Source organism: Protopterus annectens, chromosome 4.part0, assembly GCF_019279795.1.
Source record: "Protopterus annectens isolate FY-2018-M chromosome 4.part0, PAN1.0, whole genome shotgun sequence".
NCBI lineage: Eukaryota > Metazoa > Chordata > Ceratodontiformes > Protopteridae > Protopterus > Protopterus annectens.
The window spans coordinates 1,431,789,034-1,431,809,049 of record NC_056733.1 but is presented as its reverse complement, the minus strand read 5'-3'; the positions used below and the strand labels follow the sequence as shown (position 1 = coordinate 1,431,809,049).

Here is a 20,016-nt window from a genome sequence, read left to right as displayed (position 1 = left end):
GAAGAGACTCTATTGTCAGGCACACTGACGTCCTGCTCACCAGACTGAACAAGGAAAAGGTCACTAAGCTGCCTCGGGTGCCAGGATCCGCCACACAACACAAGCACTCAGGTCACTCCAAAGCAAGTACAAATATGACTCTGTCATTGTCCATGCTGGTGTGAAAGACCTGAGACGTATCTCCCCGGACTACATCAAAAGACAAAGGAGCTCTCTGATCATGTAGCCCACGCCGGTATGACCCTGACCAGCATCTTGCCCTCACCAAGAAAGATGCCACAGTATAAAGACAAAATGATCAGTTTTAACAACTGGCTAAACTATTGGCGTCATTCAAAAGGGACCCAGTGTCAGTCAGCCTCGGATGACATGCTCGACAAGCCACGTTGCTTCGCTAGAGACTGCTTGCACCAGTCACCCTTAGGCTTTCGAATACCGGCTAAGGCTCTTATCACCCCATAGTGCCTTTTTTAGGCAAGGCTCAAAGGACACACCCATCTCCACAGACAACACAAGAAACAAAACTGAGGGTAATGCTACTCAATGCCAGAAGTCTAAACGTCAAAATGCACTCACTCGAGGCACTCCTCAGTATGGAGAAAAATAGATATCTGCGCAGTAACAGAAACCTGGTTTAAGGCTCCAGAGAGCACCCCGGCACTACCAGGCTATAACTCATACCATACCTTTCGGCCCCAGAACCTGGACCTTAATACAAAAGGCGGGGGTGTATCCATCTTCATCAGGGATACCCACACCTCCAGGTTAGTGGCACTGCACGAGGCCTCAGACTATGCATGTGCAACAGTGTGCAAAAAGTACAGTTGTGTATCTACCATAAATGTAGATGTTAGAGTGCATTAACTGTTGCAGTCATTACACTTGGATTATCCTGCTGGCAGGTGACCCGTAGTCGGCCCGAGTTAAAAAAGTCTTGGCCCGACGTCGGTTGCTGTCGCCTCTTCCCTGACAGTGCGCCGGGGGTATAAAAGTTGCAACAGACGCCATTTTCTTCAGTTTTTCTTGCCCCAGATGTCAGGTGCCCCCAGATATGAAGGCTGTAAAGATAAAAATGCGCCAAACAACCATGCATATATCACTTAAAACATTTTCTTCTTCTAAAAGAAAATACATCACATAGGTTGTATAGAGTTTAGAAGTACAGAATAGTCCCAGCAAAGAGGGGGATGGTGGGTGGGTAACCAGGACTGCAACATTAAATACACTAACATCTACATTTATGGTAGGTACACAACCGTACTGTTCGTGTTTCACTGTTGCAGTCATTACACTTGGGTAGAATCTGAGGTAGGGTGGCTGGGTCTAGATTGGATTTGGCGAGGCTACAAGCCCTGCAGAACTGCAGTGGCAAAGCCTGCTCTGGATATGGAGTAGAGAGGTAGGTGGTAGTGCTTGGTAATAGTGTGCAATGTACTCCAGGTTGCAGCTTCTAATATGTCTTTGGTTGGTATCCCTCTGAGGAAAGCTGCTGAAGTGGCTGCTGCTCTAGTTGAATGAGGCCTAATGCCCTTAGGCACAGATTGCCACGCTGTGCATAACAGAAGCGGATGCAGTGTCCTATCCATTTGGAGTTTGTCTGCTTTGTAATAGGTTTTCCTTGTGATCCTGCAGCATATGCTACAAACAGTTGCTCAGTTTTTCTGAAAGCTTTTGTTTTGTCCAGGTAAACTCGTAGCTGCCTGTGTATATCCGAGTGCATAAGTCTTTCCACTTCATTCTGGGGATTTGGGTAGAAAGTGGGCAAATGAACAGTTTGGTTTAAGGCCACATTTGAGACCACTTTTGGCATGAATGTTGGGTTCGTCCTTGGAGAAACCCTGTCCTGGTGAAAAATGAGGAAAGGTTCCACAGCCATCAATGCCTGTAACTCTGAAACTCTTCTTGCTTAAGTTATTGCTAGGAGCAGAGCAGTTTTCCATGACAAGAATTTTAGATAAGCTGTGCTGGCTGGTTCAAAAGGAGGCAGTGTTAGTTTTTCTAAAACAAAATTGAGGTCCCAAGTAGGTACTGGTGCTCTCCTAGGGGGTCTTATATTCTTTGCCCATCTGAGGTACTGTCGTACTAGAGGATGTGAAAAAATAAGAGGATCCGTATTGTAATGAGCTGAAATGGCAGAGGCATAGATAGGCCTTTGTCCAACATCTCAGAAAGGTATTGTAAAATCTGAGGCATATTAGGGAGCAGTGGGTCGAGCCCTTGTGCCTGGTTCCAAGCACAGAATCTCTTCCATTTTTCCGCATAAGATTTCCTAGTGCTAGCTCCCAAAATTACATCCATAACAGCTTTAGAGAGAGGTGCAGTCTGAGTCGCTACATTACCTGCCATGCTGCCAGGTTTAAGGTTCTGAGTTGACTGTGCAGAATCTGATTGTTTTGCTGTCAGAAGATGAGGGATTTGAGGTAGAGGCCAAGGCAGGTCTTGGGACAAAATCTTTAGGATTGGGTACAAGTGCTGGTGTGGCCGGTCTGGTGCAATCAGGATCACTTTTGGCCTCTCGTCTGACTTTTAGAAGCACCTTGGTGAGAAGAGGCATCAGCGGGAAGATATAGACTGTCGGGTTTTTCCAATTTAAAGATAGAGCATCCACTTTCCATGCTTGAGTGATAAATCCTTGTGCAAAATTTCTGTAATTGGCAATTGAGGGGAGGCAAATAGATCTATGTCTGGGCGTCCCCATTCCTTTATCATGTTGAACACTTGTGGATTTAGCTTCTATTCGTGAGGATCCATGAGATTTCTGCTTAGTTCGTTTGCCAGTTTTTTTTTGTTCCTGGCAGGAATTGTGCTTGCAGATGTACCTGGTAAGTCAGTGCTGTGTTCCACAAAGTCATGGCTTGTCTGCATAGGGGATAGGAATGTGTGCCCCCTTGCTTATGTACCACATAACTGTGGTATTGTCAGTCTTTATTAATTGTCCTGGATGTATTAGGTCCTTGAAGGCTGTCAGGGCATTCTGTACAGCTAGCATCTTTTTTTGATTGATATGACGATGCATTTGTTCCTTGGGCCACATGCCCTGAATACCTTTTCCTGCCATATGTGCTCCCCAGGCATAATCAGATGCATCTGTTGTTACTGTTTGCCTGGCTGTAGGTAAGGTGAAAGGTTTCCCCTTGTCGTGGTGACAGGCCTGGGACCACCATCGAAACACCTGTTGTAGGCAGGGAATCAAGGTTATGATTGTCTCTAGGCTGTGACAATGCAGAGTCCAAACACTTTTTAGATACCATTGTAGTTTCCTCATATGCAGTTTGGCATATGGAATTAGTAGAATGCAAGATGCCATTAAACCCAGGGCCTGCAGAATTTTTCTTGCAGGGAGCTGGGTCTTTGCCATCATTTGAAAGTAATGAGTCAGTTGCCTTTGTCTGGCGTGAGATAAGCCATCTGGGTAGTTATATTTAAGCTTGCACCCAGGAATATTATCTCTTGAGAGGGCACTAGTTTTGATTTCTTTTCGTTTACTGTGTACCCTAGGCAAATTAGTTATCTTTTTACTAACGCCAGGTGCTTTAGAAAAATGTCCTTGCTCTCTGCTTGAATAAGGCAGTCATCCAAGTACAGATATATTTGAATTCCTTTTTGTCTGCAAAATGCATTTACTGGTGCCAAGCATTTTGTGAAGACCCTGGGCGCAGTAGATAAGCCAAAGGGTAGTGCAGAGAATTGATGATGCATTGAGCCTGCTATATATCTGAGGTATCTTCTGCACGATTGTCTGACTGGGACATGCAGGTATGCCTCCTTGAGATCCAAAGTAACTAGCCAATCCTCTTTGCCCAGCATGGGCAAGAGTTGTTGTAGTGTTAACATTTTGAAATTTGGAACATCAAGGAAAGTATTTAGGATTGACAAGTCCAGTATTGGTCTCCATGCTTTATCCTTTCTGGGTAATACTAAAATACTTGAGTAAAATCCTTGGCCCTGTTCTTCTTGTGGAACATTTTGAATAGCTCCCATATTCGTAAGAGCTGCAATCTGTTTTTGTGCCTCTACCATTGATTTTGCGGCAGGTATGGCATACCTTTTGGTTTTGGAAGCGTGTGGAAGTGGAACCTGTACCCTTGAGAAACTACATTCAACACCCATTGGTCTTGAGTGATCATGTGTCAATTTTTTGAGAAAAGTGCTAGCTTTCCCCCTAGGGGTGCTGTCAACTGTTTAGAGCTTGGCATTTGCAGAGGGAAGTAATTGTGACAGTTTCTTATAAGGTTGTGATTTGTCTTCTCCTTTGGGGGCTGAAGCACCCCACTCTTTAGGTCTGTAGGAGCCTTGGGGCTGAGATCTGCCTCTTGGGTGTCTGTATCGGCCTCTTTGTGGCCTGACACTGGAAAGGACCAATTTTTTGAAGGCCAGTTCCTGCTAAATCTAGGTGGCTAAACATGTAAGAAATCTTTCACAGTTTGCATTTACTTTGCTTTATCCTCCATCTTCTTTAAAACCTCTTCTGCCTTAACACCAAAGTATCATGCTGTAGTGGAGCATCCAATAATTTCAATTTAACATGGTCAGGTAAACTTTGTTCTTTCAACCAAGCATGTCTTCGAATAACTGAGCCTGTAACTGCGGCTTTACAAGAAGCCAATAATTAATCAAAACCACATTGCAGAGTATGCTTTCCCACTTGTTCAACTGCATGCAATAAATCCTGCATTTCTTTACTGTCAGGACCTTCTATTTTTGTAACCATTTTCTGCTTTAACAATTACATGAGATACTGCTGATATTTAAGCATGTGAAACTGACAGTTTAAAGCTCTTACAGCTAAAGTAGCAGAAGTGTAAACTTTTTTCCCCCCCATCTGTCCAAAGCTCTGGAATCCCTATCTGAGGGGACAGGATTTTTGGCAGTGGAAGCTTTAACCCCTTTTGGACCCTGAGAAATAGTTTCTGGGTCCGCAGTGGGGGTTTTGTAAAGAAATTTATTAGAGTCAGGGACCCTGTAGTACCTGTCTGGCTTTACTGGTTCAGGGGGTAAAGAATCTGGAGACAGACTGGATTCAGAAAAATCATCAATAATATCGAGCACAGGGGGGGGGGATAGCCAAGGGCCTGTGCTGAGGCAATAGAAGGAAATCTGAGCCTTTTCTTGGATTCTGAGTAATCCTGGCTCTCCCAATGGAAATGCTCCCTCATGGTGTGCAGGGTTTCCCCAAAAGAGTAATCCTCAGGCAGTGAGGCTGAAGGAATGGGCTCTTCAGCATCAGAGTCCTCATAGGGAAGGAGAGAATAACCCTGGTCAGAAGAATCAAAAGAAATAGAAACCTGATCAGAGGAATCATAATCCGTGTCTTGCCTAGGCCTTTTGTCAGGAGGGGGATGGGACCCCCTGATTAAAGGAATAAGGTCTTCGGCCATTTTAAGCATCTGTTTCTTAGGCATGGATGACTGTTCTGGTAAATGCTGCACTTGTTTCTTTGACTTTGCCTTTGCTGCTGTAGTAGCTTTAATTGCAAGCTGTGAAAGTCTGAAAACACCTGCTCAGCGGCTCCGGACCCATCTGAGGGTATATTTTCTGTAGGCCCAATACCTCGAGTTTCCACAGGCCTCGGTGTCTCCATGCAGCTGTCGGTTGCGGCCTGTGGCTCTGAGGTAGCGGTTGTCAGGGGCTGCGAAAGTGCCTCACTAACAGGCGACTCGCCTAGAAGAGGCTTCGTCGGTTTTGGACCTCGGATGCCTGTGTTTTTTTTTATACATTCCGGTTGGTTGTTCCGACGACATTATGTAATTAAATCTTCATCCAAAATAATGCAAAGCAAAATCAAACCAACGTTTAATAGTGCGTTTATTAAATCTAGCACAAAACCGACAACTAGTGACGTTGTGGTCAGGGCCTAGGCAAGGAATTTACTAAGTGAAAGTCCTTATGAGGTATTTGCTTCCCACAAGAAATACAATTATTAACTTTTACTGAAATCAGTCTGGAGCAAGAAAAAGTTTCCCCAACGGGGTACTTAGCTATTGGAAGACTTCAGTTCTGAAATTCAATTTTGAAAATGTCAGGAGTCGGCCGACCGCCACTTGCGAACTGCTTATGCTTCGGGCACCATGCGGCAAGAAAGACTGAAGAAAATGGCGTTGGTTGCAACTTTAATTGCCCTGGCGCACTGACATCAGGGAAGAGGCGACAGCAACCGACGCTGGACGAAGACTTTGGAACTCGGGCCGACTACAGGTCGCCTGTCAGCAGGATAACCCAAGTGTAATGACTGCAACAGTGAAACACTATGAACATCTGCTTTTCAGTTTGTAGCTTGCTACAGATCACCCACCTTGTCTCAGGACCCCCACTCGGCATTCCTGAGAACATTGAAGAATATGAAGGTCTCACCAAACATGATATTGGGTGATTTCAACTACCCAAATATTGACTGAGAAAACTACTCAAGTCCCAACTCCTTTGCCCAACGTTTCCTGTAGTTTATAAACTCAAACGCCCTGGAACAACTGGTCACCACTCTCAAGAGGTGACAACGTATTGGACCTGGTCACCACCAACATGGGGGTGCAATGTTCCATACCAGAGGTAAACCCCTCGTTGGTAAGATCAGACCATAAACTAATCACATTGGACACCACATACCGACCCCACCGCCAGCCAAGGAAACCACTGTTAAAAATTTCTCAGAAGTAAACTTCACACTTCAAGACAGAGGTGGAATGTTTCAAGGCCCCCGGGATAATGGGGAACACTGCCCAAACCGCAGAATCCTTTACAAATGCATTCTATGAGCACCTACAGGAATGCATGGATCGAGCCATCCCAAGTAAAACCAAGACTCACTCTTCCAAAAAGAGGAAAACAGTCTGGTGGACCCCGGCCATAAATAAGCTATACAACAGAAAGATGAAACTATTACATGATAGAGCAAAAATCCCAAAAAGGGAAGGCATCCCTATCAGTATTAGCAGGAAACTACGATCCCTCATAAAATCATCCAAAGCCAGCTTCGAAAGAAACATCGCCAAAGACTCTACAGATAATCACAGGGCCTTCTTTAGCTATGTCAAGAATCTAGGTGGCAACTCTCAGATCTGCTCTGAGCTAGTGCAAAATGGCAAAAAAATACACTGAACCCACTGACATTACCAACATCCTGGCAGACAGTTCAGTGCAAACTTTACCCCCCCCTCTTCACCCCCAAAAGGGCCAGTGTCCATCCCAGAAGAATGTAGACCCCCAGACATCACTGACAGGTGAAAACAGCCCTCTCCAAAGCCAAATACACAGCATTAAATGGGACCAGATGGTATCCCAGGCTGCTTCTTACACAAGTTCCAAAAAGAACTAAACCCTCACATAAATTTACAGTTCAAACTCAGCCTTACTACAGGTTATGTACCCAAAGAATGGCGTACAGCAACAGTTAGCCCGCTCCACAAAGGTGGTGCCACAAAGGATCCCTGGAACCATCGCCCTATAAGAATGACTAGCCTGGTCTGCAAGGCTATGGAGCACATCATCATGGATCTCATAAACAAAGACATTGGGAACCTCCAGACACTGGACCCTACCCAATTCGGCTTGGTTAAAGGCAGATCTTGCCTATTAAACGTAGTAGACTCTTGAAACAGTTACCAAGACCATAGACGAGGGAAAGGTAGTCCATACAACCTACCTAGACCTAGCCAAGGCCTTCGACAATTCCAAAATCTAGCATTACAGATAAGCTCATCAGCTTGAACATTAACCCTTATGTCACGAGATGGGTTGCAAACTGGCTCATGGATAGAACTCACATGGTCACAGTTGAGGGTGCCATGTCAGACTCCAAACCGGTTAAAAGTGGCGTCCCACAAGGCTCAGTCCTGGGACCCCTCTTGTTCAGTATATACTTTTGAGGTACAGGCATGCACAGGAGGACTGTGGCTGACCAAGTTCGCAGATGACTGCAAACAGAGCCATAATCAACTCTCCGGCTGACATCCTCCAGAAGGGTCTTACGGAGACCAATACCTAGTGTTATAACCACGGCCTCAAGCTAAATGCCAAAAAGTGCACAGTCATCCCCTTTGGAAAAAACAAAGTGCCCACGAACTACCACATAGGTGGCAATCCACTAAGTACGGAAGATGTAATTAGGGATCTGGGAACCCATGTAGATAGTAACCTCTCCTTTGATAATCACATAGCCAAGGTGGTTAGAAAAACCTTCTATATAGCCCACCTAATCACGAAAGGATTCACACATCTAGATCAATAGAGGTCACTGTGCCCCTCTACTCATCGCTCTTCAGCCCGTAATAGAGTACAATGCCCCATTTGGGATGTACATCACCAGACACCTGCAACAGCTTGAAAGACCTCTGAAGTACCTCACCAAGAGGATCGCAGGCCTCAAACAGATGTCCTATGCAGCTTAACTAAAGAAACTCCAGCTCTACTCAGTTGCTTACCGCCTACTCAGAGGTGATCTCTGCCTGATGTACAAGGCCATGTCTAACCCGGAATTAATGGACATGCTCCACCTCAAGAGAACCAAACCTCTTAGAGCTACACGTTCCAGGGATTTAAACCTCATCACAACAATAAATAGGAAATGCAGTAGGGATAGATTCATATCCCAGAGACTTCAGCTTCCCTCGCTCTGGAATAGAATCCAAATCCATGTTAAGCACAGCCCCTCACTGACCCTCTTCAAGAGAAATCTTGAGTGGATGGGAAATCGTAAATTTACTCCTGGGATCATCACTTCTATGGCCCTGCTGGACAGAGGCTCAGGAATCTAATCAAATCTAAAAGGGAGGCGAAAGTAAACATTCTTGCTAGGCTTATAAATGCCCTAGGGCAGATAGCCTAGTACCCACCTATGAACATATACACACACACTATATACATACACACATTAAACATACATACATATATTATATTGCTTAATTTAATATCTTTAGTAGTTTTTATTATGTAGTTGGTTTTAAATAAAACCATTTAGTAAGCCGATTTAATATTTTAGGAAATTAATTTTTTTCTTTCTTTGTAGTCAGGTCATTTTTAGTGGATTTGTTATTTCAGCATTTTATGAAGTTTCTATTCCCCATTTTGTAGAGGTTTTCATGTGATGTCAAGTTATAAAAAGTGGGTTTTTTTTATGAAGTCCAGTCATTCAGACGACACAGCTTAATTATGTTTAATGAAGTGCAGTTTTGTACAGGAGCACCACATACAAAAATACTTAACCTTGGAACAAGTCAAATCTTCCTGGGCTTTAACACCGGTGCAAAAACAAAAAAAATACACATTTCCAATAGTTACTTTCAGGCAACTGTTCTTTAAAACATAATGCTAGATGCTACAGCGGTTCAATTAAAATTATAAAAGCTCAAAACTTACAGAGATGACACAATCAGCAACAGGTTTCTTCAGAGCACTTTCAGCGGTTTCCTTCAGTTTTGTAAAGAGCATTCCTGTTACCTGCTCAATGCTAAAAAGTTTCTGCTCTTCCATATACATGACCTTTTACAAAAGGAAAAATAAAATCTTCAGCAGCAGATTTAGGCACTGCCAGAAACTACCAAAAATAAACTGCAATAAATAAAATTCTTGTATTTCATAAGAAACAAAACTGTGACAAATTTTTGTTTAAAAAAGTCGAAACATAAATGAACTTCAACAAAAAGTTACGTACTCACCATAATACTCCATATCTGTGTTGTCCATTTTCATTCTTCAACATATGGGACACAGTCCCCAGCTACCTGAATCGAAGATGGGCTCCAAAGGCATTCCTGAGTACTATTGAGCCAAAGGCTGCTCTTCCCCTACAGACCAAATCCAAATTGTAATGAATAAAAAAATGAGCATTAGCCCAAGTTGCAGCTGCACAAGTATCATCCATGGAAGACATGGATAAAAACGCTGATAGTTCCCCATGGATCTGGCTGAATGGTCTCTTACAAACTTTGGCATGATCAGACCAGACTTATTATAGACAGAGGAAATGCAATCTGTAACCCATTTTGATGAAGTTAATTTTGAAAATGGTTAACCCAATATGGTTTCTGAAAAGGACAAATAATTGATCTGCATTTCTAAACTCTGATCTAAGCAAACAGAAGCGTAATGATCTAAGAACATATAGGAAGTGCAAAATGTATTCATCTTTGTTGAAAGATTTGGTGTAGTACTGGGAAGTTACATGATTAATGTTGGATGCACCTTTGAAAGAAAGGAAGGACTGGTTCTTAAGGACACCCTGTCTGTAAAACAGAATGTGTGTGCTGCGTCTTTAAGAAGCACATAAAGTACTGAACATACATATATAAATAGCATGTGCATGGTAGTGGTATACTCAGTGCCATTCTGAAAGTACAGCCAGACAGTGAGCATGTATGAATTAATGACAGCTAGTTTGTATACAAGTTGCCCAAGTTAAAGTTAAGATTCAACAGTGATGTGATTCTACATAAAGCTACTTGAACAAAACCCACAAAGACTAGTCTACCACATCCTGAGTAGACGAGCGACAGTGTCAGAACTGGGATTCCAGAGGCTGAAATTCAGAGCCACACGGTGCAGAGATAACAGTGAAAGTAAACTATGAGAAACGACCACGAAAACAGCCAGAAAAGAACCAAAGGTAACAAAAAAGTACAGTTGTGTACACTTACCATAAATGAAGATGTTCCGAGTGTGTTCAATAATCTCTCCCCCTACCTCCTCAATTAGAAACATCCACAAATACCTCAAGTTCATTACCATTAACACTCAGAGTATAAATAACAAAATCAGCTTTCATGCATGGCTAAATCACACTGTACCTAATATACTATCGGTCACAGAAACGTGGCTAAAACCACACATTACTAACACTGAGATTGTACCACCTGGCTTTCAAGCTCTTAGATTCGACCGCCAAAACAAAAAAGGAGGTGGAGTGGCCTTAATCTACAACTACCTATTGAATCTCTGTCCTTACCAGAATCCCATTCCTCAGTTTAATAATGCCCAAATAATCATAGGAATCCTTAAAATGAACAACGTTAAGTATCTGTATTATAGCCATCTATATTTCCCCTGGTGACACTTCCACCCTAGAGAATGTGCTCTTATGGGCCTCAAACAACAAACTTGAGACTTGTATCCTAGGTGGTATCAACATAGAGTGGAATAAAATTAATAACAATACTACCACTATCAATCTCTATAATTTTACTCAACTAATAAATGACATTACCAGACCTAACAAAAACAACCCCCAGGGTCCATCCTGGACTGGATCTTAGTCAGCCACCCTAATAAGATCCCTGACTCTGGTATACTACCTCACTCAGTAAGTAATCTGGTATACTACCTCACTCAGTAAGTAATCATCTCCCAGCCTTTATTGACCAAGCTACCCAACATATCCCTCACCAACACCAATATGCCCACACTCGTAACCTCACTAACTTCAACCCTTCTATATTTTCTGAAACCCTTAAAACAAACTGGGATATTCTAAAAACTCTTCCTCTAGATGAATTCTTAGAAGTCTTCAATACTACCTTCCTTGGGATCCTAAACACCCAAGCCCCACCTCAAACAAAACTAAAAATACAACTCTGCCCCTTGGCTAAATAAGACACAATCTCTTATGCTACAAAGGGACAAAACATGAAAACTCTACAACAAAAAAAATATACACCCAGCTACCCTCTTTCAATTTAAGCAACTCCACAATTTAACAAAAAAACTTATCACAAAAGATAAAAAATCGTACTACATCAAACTACAGTCTACCCACTCAAAAAATCCCCAAAAATTCTGGAATTCCATCAACTCTTTTACACCCTGATACTAAATCCAATCACTGTCACGACAACAATAAGACTGACAGAAATAGCAACCCTTTTTAACTCTTTACCAACTTTATAGCTGAACTTACTAAAACCTTCACCAAATCCACCCTCTCCCCTACCCCTAAGTCCACTTCCCCCTCCTCTCCCCATTCCTGCTCTCCTAAACCCCCTCCCACTTTTTATCTAAAACCTGCCTCACCCTCCTGTACCAAAAAACTTCTTTCCAAACTCAAGCCATGCTCCAATGCCCCTGACAATATCCCCTCACTCTCTCAAGCTCACTGCAGATGGTACAGCCATCCCCATCAGCATTCTCATCAATAGATCCATCCTGCCCCTTCATTAAGGAGACAAAAACAGCATTTATAATTTCCGGCCAATAGCCATTCTTTCCCCATTTTTAAAAGTCCTTGAAAAATGTATCCACCTGCAACTCATGCCCCATCTCCTCAATAACCAACTCCTCAACCCTACTCAACACGGTTTCAGTCCTAGCCACACTACTGTAACTGCTCTATTTCTTAGACATTGTCAACCATGCCCGTGACTCTGGAGATAGTCTCCCCTGTCCTTCTCGACCTATCCAAGGTGTATGACACACACACATCTTCTCAATCACCTTTCTAACCTCAATCTCTCCAAAGATTCCCTTTCTTGGTTCAAAAGTTCTCTCCAATAGATCCCAAGCTGTGAAATGGCAAACTAGTACCTCTACCTTCCTTTCTACCCCTACCGGAGTTCCCCAGGGTTCTATTCTCGGACCAATGCTCTTTAATGTCTTCATCAATGATTTTCACTCTGCAATTCCAAACACTCAAATAGTGCAATATGCAGACAACTCTACTTTAGTCTGCTCAGCCACTTGTCTTCCCGAGCTGCAGGCCAAGACCCAATTGGTCTTCACAACTAGAGAGAACTGGATGCTTCAAAACCATCTCTCCCTTAATGCCAATAAATCCCAAACCATTCTTTTCTCCCCCTCAAGAGCCCTCCCGCTTGATAAGCACCCTTTCAAAATCACCAGCCTCACCCACTCCTCAATAGAAGTTGATATTTCTGCTAAACTACTTGGTGTTACCACTGATGAACACCTGAAATTTAATACTCCTATTCAACTAAACATAAAACCCATCAGAAGCTCAGTATGTTTTATAGAAACGCTCACTTTCTATCAATAGCTACAAGACAAACCCTCGCCTCCACCTTCCTTCTACCTTCTCTATTGTATGGTGCTCCTCTTCTAACCAACCTCACAGCTTCTATCTCCTCAAAACTATAAAGGTGCTATAACAAAATCGCCAAATTTGCTAAGAATTTTACTCATTCCACTCACCACTGCATCTCCCTCCATGGACTTAAATGGTTAGAACTCCCTAATCATCTCGACTACCTTCAACTTACTACTGCCCACAAACTAATCTTTAAACCCACTGCTTGCCCTGCACTAATGTATTGCCTTTCGACACTCCTTCTCAGGCCCCTAAGATCAGCCCACCAAAATCTTCTTGCAGTACACAAACGTAAACGATCCCCTGGCCACCTTCGACTTTCTTATACTATAGCACAAAAATGGAACTTGCTTCCTCCCCTGCAAAGAATCACTACAAACCCTGAATTCAAATCTCTACTTTATTCCCAACTCTCCCAAAACTGGAAATGTAACTGTGTACCTCCTACCTAAATCCACTAAAGTCACCTATTCATGATTCTCCATCTTGCCCCTCTTCATCCAACTTTCTTCAGCTCCCCACCCTCAGCTTCTTTAACAATTTTCTCCCTGTATAAACTCTATGTAAATACTCTATATATCTTCACATCCTTACTGCCTATAATGAGAAGTTATGTACCTACCATAACGTTCCATGTTAGTTGTCTTCTCACCTTCTTTCTTGTTGGATGGGTTCGGAGCCGATCCTCAGCTCCGACTCTGCCTATACTAAAGCTCGAGAGCCATTTCTACCGGCTCGAGGCTACCCTATATCCCACAATGCTAGGCGCTAACTACCTAGATCTCGTTTGATAGCTGAAACCATAGCAGTTCTGATCTCCAAAATAAGAAGACGAAACCTCACTCGTAAGTCACCTAGACCTACAACTTACCAGTAAAAGATAGCCAAGGGGCTAATACTGAGGCAGAAAGAAGATCCCCAAAGATCCTTAGATCTGTCCAGGCTAGGTGGATGAAGGTGGGATGCAAGAAAGGCGGCGAGAAGAAGACAACTAACATGGAACGTTATGGTAGGTACATAACTTCTGAATGTTAAGTTGTCAATCTCGCCTTCATTCTTGCTGGATGGGACCGCGTCCCTAGCACCTTCACCCTGGGTGACTCATCAGAACAGACACTTGGGAACGATGGAACCAAAAATAGCCCAGCTTCGGGAGGTCATGCCTAATTTGTAATGAGATAAAGGTAGTAATCTAGCCTGAAAAGCTATTGACGTGGCTAATACTCTAGCTGAGTGAGCCCTGGACCTTGACGGTAGCTTTTGGCGTCTGAGGTCATAGATGAAAGTAATCACAGAGGCCAGACATCTAGAAAGGGTTACTTTGGAAACTGGAAGGCCTTTCTTCCCTGCTGCATAAGATGGGAAGAGCTGCTCAGATTTCCTAGCTTGCTTGGTTCTATCCAGATGGTAACGGAGCTGACGAATGTCCAGATTTCCTAGCTTGCTTGGTTCTATCCAGATGGTAACGGAGCTGACGAACGTCCAGAAAATGCAGCTTTTGTTCCGCTTTGTTGGAGTAGTTGGGGAAGAAAACTGGGAGATCGATGGTCTGGTTTAGGTTCGCCTCAGAAGAAACCTTGGGAAAAAAGGACGGGTTAGTCCTGAGAGACACTCTGTCTTTATGAAAAACTAGATAAGGTGGACGAATGCAAAGGGCATGAAGCTCTGATGCTCTTCTCGCAGATGTTATGGCGACTAGGAAAGTCTTCCAAGAGAGCAACTTCAAGGAGCAGGAAGCCGCAGGTTCAAAGGGGGGAAGAATCAAGGAAGTTAGAACCAAATTTAAGTCCCACTGTGGTGGGGGGGGTCTCTGATTGGGGGCTTAAGCAAAAAGATACCTTTAAGAAAGGTTTTACAAAGCTTATGGGACATGTTACTGGAGTCCAAGAAGCCTACATGAAAGTTCGAAATAGCTGCTAACTGTACTCTGACTATGGAGGAAGAAGACCCTGAGTGAAACAAGTTCAGCTAGGAAGTCTAGAACTGATTGGATAGGGGCAGTAAAAGGATCCATATTTCTAGCTCCTGCCCAGAAGGAAAAATGCTTCCACTTGCTGGCATAAATCCTTCTGGTAGATGACTTAAGGGAAACTATAAGGATGTCACGTACAGAATGGGGAAAAAAGGGGAAGCCTGGCTAGGGTTGGAATTGGAGCAACCAAGCTGTGAGGTTGAGAGATTGGAGGGAGTGGTGCAGCTGTCCCGACTGATAGGTCAAGAGATCTGGCACTGGGTCCAGATGCCAGGGCTGCCCCAAGAGGTAATGATGCAGGAACGGAAACCATATCTGTCGAGGCCAGTAAGGAGCAATGAAGATAGTGGCTCTCAAGGCGGTAGCTTTCTGAATCAACTGAGTGATTAATGGAAAGGGGAGAAAGGCATACAGAAGTCCCCGGGGCCAATCGTGGACTAGAGTGTCTCGGGGGGGGGGGGGCCGGGAAGAGAGTGAAAAAGTTATGGCACTTGCTGTTTTGAGGTGTTGCAAAAAGATCGCAGCAAGGTCGACCCCCATTTATGAAAAATTTCTTCCACTACTGCTTGCTTGAGAGACCACTCGTGTGGCATGAGAATGGCTCTGCTCAACCTGTCTGCTATCATGTTGGACTTCCCGGGGATGTGTGTTGCTATCAGAACCGCTCAGAGGAGATCGATCGCCCACTGCCAAAGTCCGAGTGCCTCTCGACATAAGGGATAGGACTTGGTTCCGCCCTGCTTGTTTATGTACCACACTACGTACATTGTCCGTCTGAACTACAATAGTCCCGATGGGAAGAGAGTCCTGAAGGGCTTGCAACGCTAAAAGTACTGCTCTCATCTCCAAGACATTTATGTGCAGGTGGCACTCGAAAGGTTGCCATGTGTCCTGGACCGTCCTGACCTGAAAATACACCCCACCTGACCAGGGAGGCGTCTGCTGTCACCGTGGCGACCAGGGGAGAAGGAACAAGTGGTCTGCCCTGAAGGACTTGAGGGGAGACCATACACCAAGAAAGGTGTTTCTTGCAAGACAGGGTTAAGATGTTGCGTGACATTGGAAGCTGTTGAAAGGACCACTGGGAAAAAAGCATCCACTGAAGTATCCACATATGAAAGCGAGCTAGGAGAAGTAGTGTAATGGCTGTCGCTTTAAGACCCAATACCTTCAGGACAAACCTGGCCAGGATTCTGTTGCTCTGAAGGAGGATGTGAACATGCCTGCGAATATCTAGAACTCTTTGCTCGATTAGTTTTGCAGAGAGATGGACTGTGTCCAAGGTGGCGCCTATGAAGGTAATAGACTGACAAGGCAGACTTTTCGAAATTTATGGAGATACCTAGCCCTTTGCAAGTATGAATGGTGTAATCTCTGGAGAGAAGCTGACGCCTGGTGGTGGCAGTGAGGAGCTAGTCATCTAGATATGGAAACACCTGGAATCCTTGACGCCTCAGATGAGCTGTAACCACTGCCATGCATTTGGTGAACACTCAGAGGGCTGTAGTGAGACCAAAGGGCAAGGCCCTGAACTGGTAGCGACTGGCTCCTAGCCGGAAGCGGAGAAACCTCCTGGAGCACCTGTGAATCTTGATGTGGTAGTACGCATCCAGAAGGTCTACTGAGCACATCCAATCTTTCTGACCCAGAAAGGGTAGAATGGACTGTAGTGTGACCATCCGGAACTTCGTTCTTCTTACAGACTTTAGTCTGCTGAGATCCAATACTGGTCTCCAGTCCCCTGTCTTTTTTGGTACCAAAAAGAACTTGGAGTAGATTCTGGATCCTTGTTGGTCTGCTGGGAATGGCTGGATGGCTCTTTTTGTTACAGTTTTGATATTTCTAGTACTGCTTGTTACCTTAGACTGGGTGGAATGTCTGGAAGGGGCCCTTTTGGCTGAGTTGCGGTGTGGATAAAGGGAATTTTGTACCCCTCGAATATAATCGACCGTACCCATTTGTCTTGGGTGAGAGAAAGCCAGGCTTCTGGGTACAGAGATAACCTTCCCCCGACTGTGTCCGAAGGCTAACAGTCGGGCAGCTTCTCAGGGATGCGGGAAGGGTTGGTCAGAGAGAGACTCTCTGCTATCCTGATTTTGCGGACCTCCTCTGCCTCTAAGGCGGTGTCTGTTATTGTCCCCCCCTGCCTCTAGAGGGGAATGGACCTCTTGCGTCAGGCACGACCTCTTGTGGTTGACAACCACATTTTCCCATGCTTCTGACCCTTAGAATATGGTCTAGAAGGGGTGAAAAAAAGAGACTCCCACGGCAGAGAGTCATGCCTTCTTGCTCGCATCGGGTCAAAGTATCCTTCACCTGAGGTCTAAACAAAGCTGAACCGTCAAAGGGGGAGTTAGTGAAGGACGCCTTGAAGGGGTCTGCAAAGTTACAAAGCCGCATCCAGGTGCGACGCCGTAAGGCCACACCTGTGCCTGCAGCCCGACTCGCCCCATCGGCCGCGTAGGAAATAAGCCGCATGGAGGAGTTGACAATGGAATTCAGGGTTGCCAGCTGGGAGTTGATTTTGTCTTGAGACCCCGCAGCTGTTGGATCCTGTAAGGCCTCACCCACTTCTTTGAGCATGTCTCTGAAGACGGGTGAAGTGGCACAGGTAATTCAGCGACAGCATGACAAAGGTCGCTGAAGAAAACAGCTTGCCGTACCTATCCATAGTCCTAGACTCCTTGTTAGGAGGATGGACAGGTACTGAAGGATCAGCCAGTTCCTTCTTAGTGGCTGCAGCCACCACCATGGCATCAACCGGGACACCCTTGGCTAAAAATTGTTTGTCCGAAGGGGCTGTTATGAATTTTGAAAGCCTCCGTGGGGTAGGTTCCATTGTATCAGGGGCCGTCCGCGTCACGACTTCCATGAGGGGGTGAAAGGGCGGACACACCGAGGAGGTGGAAGGACGAGAGCCAAACGCCACTAGGTAAACAGACATCCTCGGAAGGATTAAGGGTAGACCAGTTGACCCTCTGCTTAAGGATCTCAAGGATGACTGAAAAGGAGACATCCTCAGAGGGAGACCGTGGGGACCCTTGCGACACATCCAAGTCGGTATCCGATGTAATGGACTCAGGGGAGTCCACATGCTTCCTCTTACATTTCCTCTTCCGAGGGGGTTCCCCTGATGGATCAGGGGAAACCTCGGAAGAGGAGGATATTCCCAATGGGGAAACCTGAGGCGTTGGATCTCTACGGTCAGGAATAAGAGGGTGGGTAGAGACCGCAGCAGGTACTACAGAGGGAGGAGATGAGGGATCAGACCGTGGAGCAGTCACAGGGGCCAGCACGCTGCTCATGACATCAAAGGCGCCCCTATCAGGCAGGGTAGAAGGTCCCCGCTTCTAAGAGATAAGGACCCCCCCCGGCACAGAGAGGGACGGCTCCGAAGCAGATGGGGCCGAACTCAACAGCGCCGAAGCTCAGAGAGGGAGAACGGGGTCGGACAAGGGTCCGATGCCACTCGCCCCGTCAGAGCAAACGAGGAAGTCCATGCGCCTGGATCCCTCCAAGGATGGGACCATGGAAGAGACCGGAGCAGACGATGGAGCCAAAAAGGTGAGGTATCGGCTCAGACGTGTCGACGGCCACGGCTCCCACAAGCTCCGGCTCCGAACTCAAGGGAAGAGTCGGCGGAGGAATAGAAGATGGAGTGGGAATAGCCACTGTCTGTTGAGAAGGGCTATGAAGCATCTGGGCTAGTGCCTGAGACATAAGAAGTCTACTAACTACCCTCTCGAAGTCATGGTCCGAGAGCCTGGAAGACCTAGAGGAATGGAATCAATAGCTCCACTCAGAGTAAGGAAGACCTTGGAGCTGAATGAACAGATTCCAAGGACGGAGACCTGGACCGTTTACGACTGGCAGATGTCACAGACAACTATCAGCGCCGACTGAGTCTCAGAAACATTGGCTCCGCTCAAGATGTAGAAGTCTGCATTTGAGAAACGTCGACTCCAGCCGGAGCCGATGAAAACTGTCTTAGAAACATCGGCTCCAGCCGGAGCCGATGTAGAAGCAGTCAGGGAACTCCCAGTCGAAGGCTCTGAACACGGAGCTGATGGCTTGGAAGGCTTTGAAGGCTTCCCTGATGATGACTTGGCCGAGGAACCTTCAGGCTTTAATAAGCCTCTCAAAATTAACTTACTTCTGCGTTCCTGCAAGACTCTTGGACTGAACGCATGACGGACAGAACAAGAGTCCTGCAAGTGCAGAGGGAACAGGCAATAAACACAAGAAGTGTGACAGTCTGTCAGCGACATTTTCTGACAGCACGAGTCACACTTCTTGAATCCTAAGACCCTGGTGTCTTTAGACATTCTAATAAAGGACAACAAAAATACACACACAAACACACACACACACACACACACACACCCCTTAACACAATCTAAGTCAGTCACACAATTTTACCTGACAATTTAAAGAAAATGGGAATGGGCCCAAAGGCTTAACCTTTTAAACCAAACAAGGGGTTAGGTATTAAGGGATTAAAGGGGACCGGAAGGAAGTTAAGCTAAGAAGGAAAGCTAATGGGATGGGTACTAACAAAAACTATCTGAAACACTGACTAAAATACAGAAATTTAAGAATAATTAAATCCAACCTGCAGAGCCGGTAAGAAACGCACCTCATAGCTGAAGCAGCAAAGGAGATCTGGGTAGTTAGCGCCTAGCACTGTGTGATAAAGGGTAGCCTCGAGCCAGTAGAAATAGCTCTCTAGCTTAAGTACATGCCGAGTCGGAGCAGAGGATCGGCTCCGAACCCATCCAGCAAGAATGAAGGCGAGATTGACAACTTAACATTGCCTCTTCAAGCAACTGTATCTTTGACCACGAACGTAAAATTAATCTTAGTCCAATTGTTCTTTTTTTCCTCCACCTGGCATTTCTTCATTTACTTCTTCGCATCGCCTCTTTCCTACACTTGTCTTGTGATTTACTTCTTTTGCATTTCAAATGTATGTGTATTTCATTTTCGCTTTTTTTCTGTGCTAACTATACAAATGTTT

The 20,016-nt window shown here is 45.0% G+C and overlaps 1 protein-coding gene across 1 annotated transcript in view; it reads right to left on the bottom strand.

Annotated features, from left to right (window-relative positions):
• The window catches only part of HSPA4 (heat shock protein family A (Hsp70) member 4), a 2,799,623-nt gene that overhangs the window by 2,082,983 nt on the left and 696,624 nt on the right, over positions 1–20,016 (bottom strand). Inside the window, 1 exon segment of the mRNA XM_044069267.1 lies at positions 9,352–9,498. Within this exon segment, the coding sequence (XP_043925202.1) occupies positions 9,352–9,498 (147 nt within the window).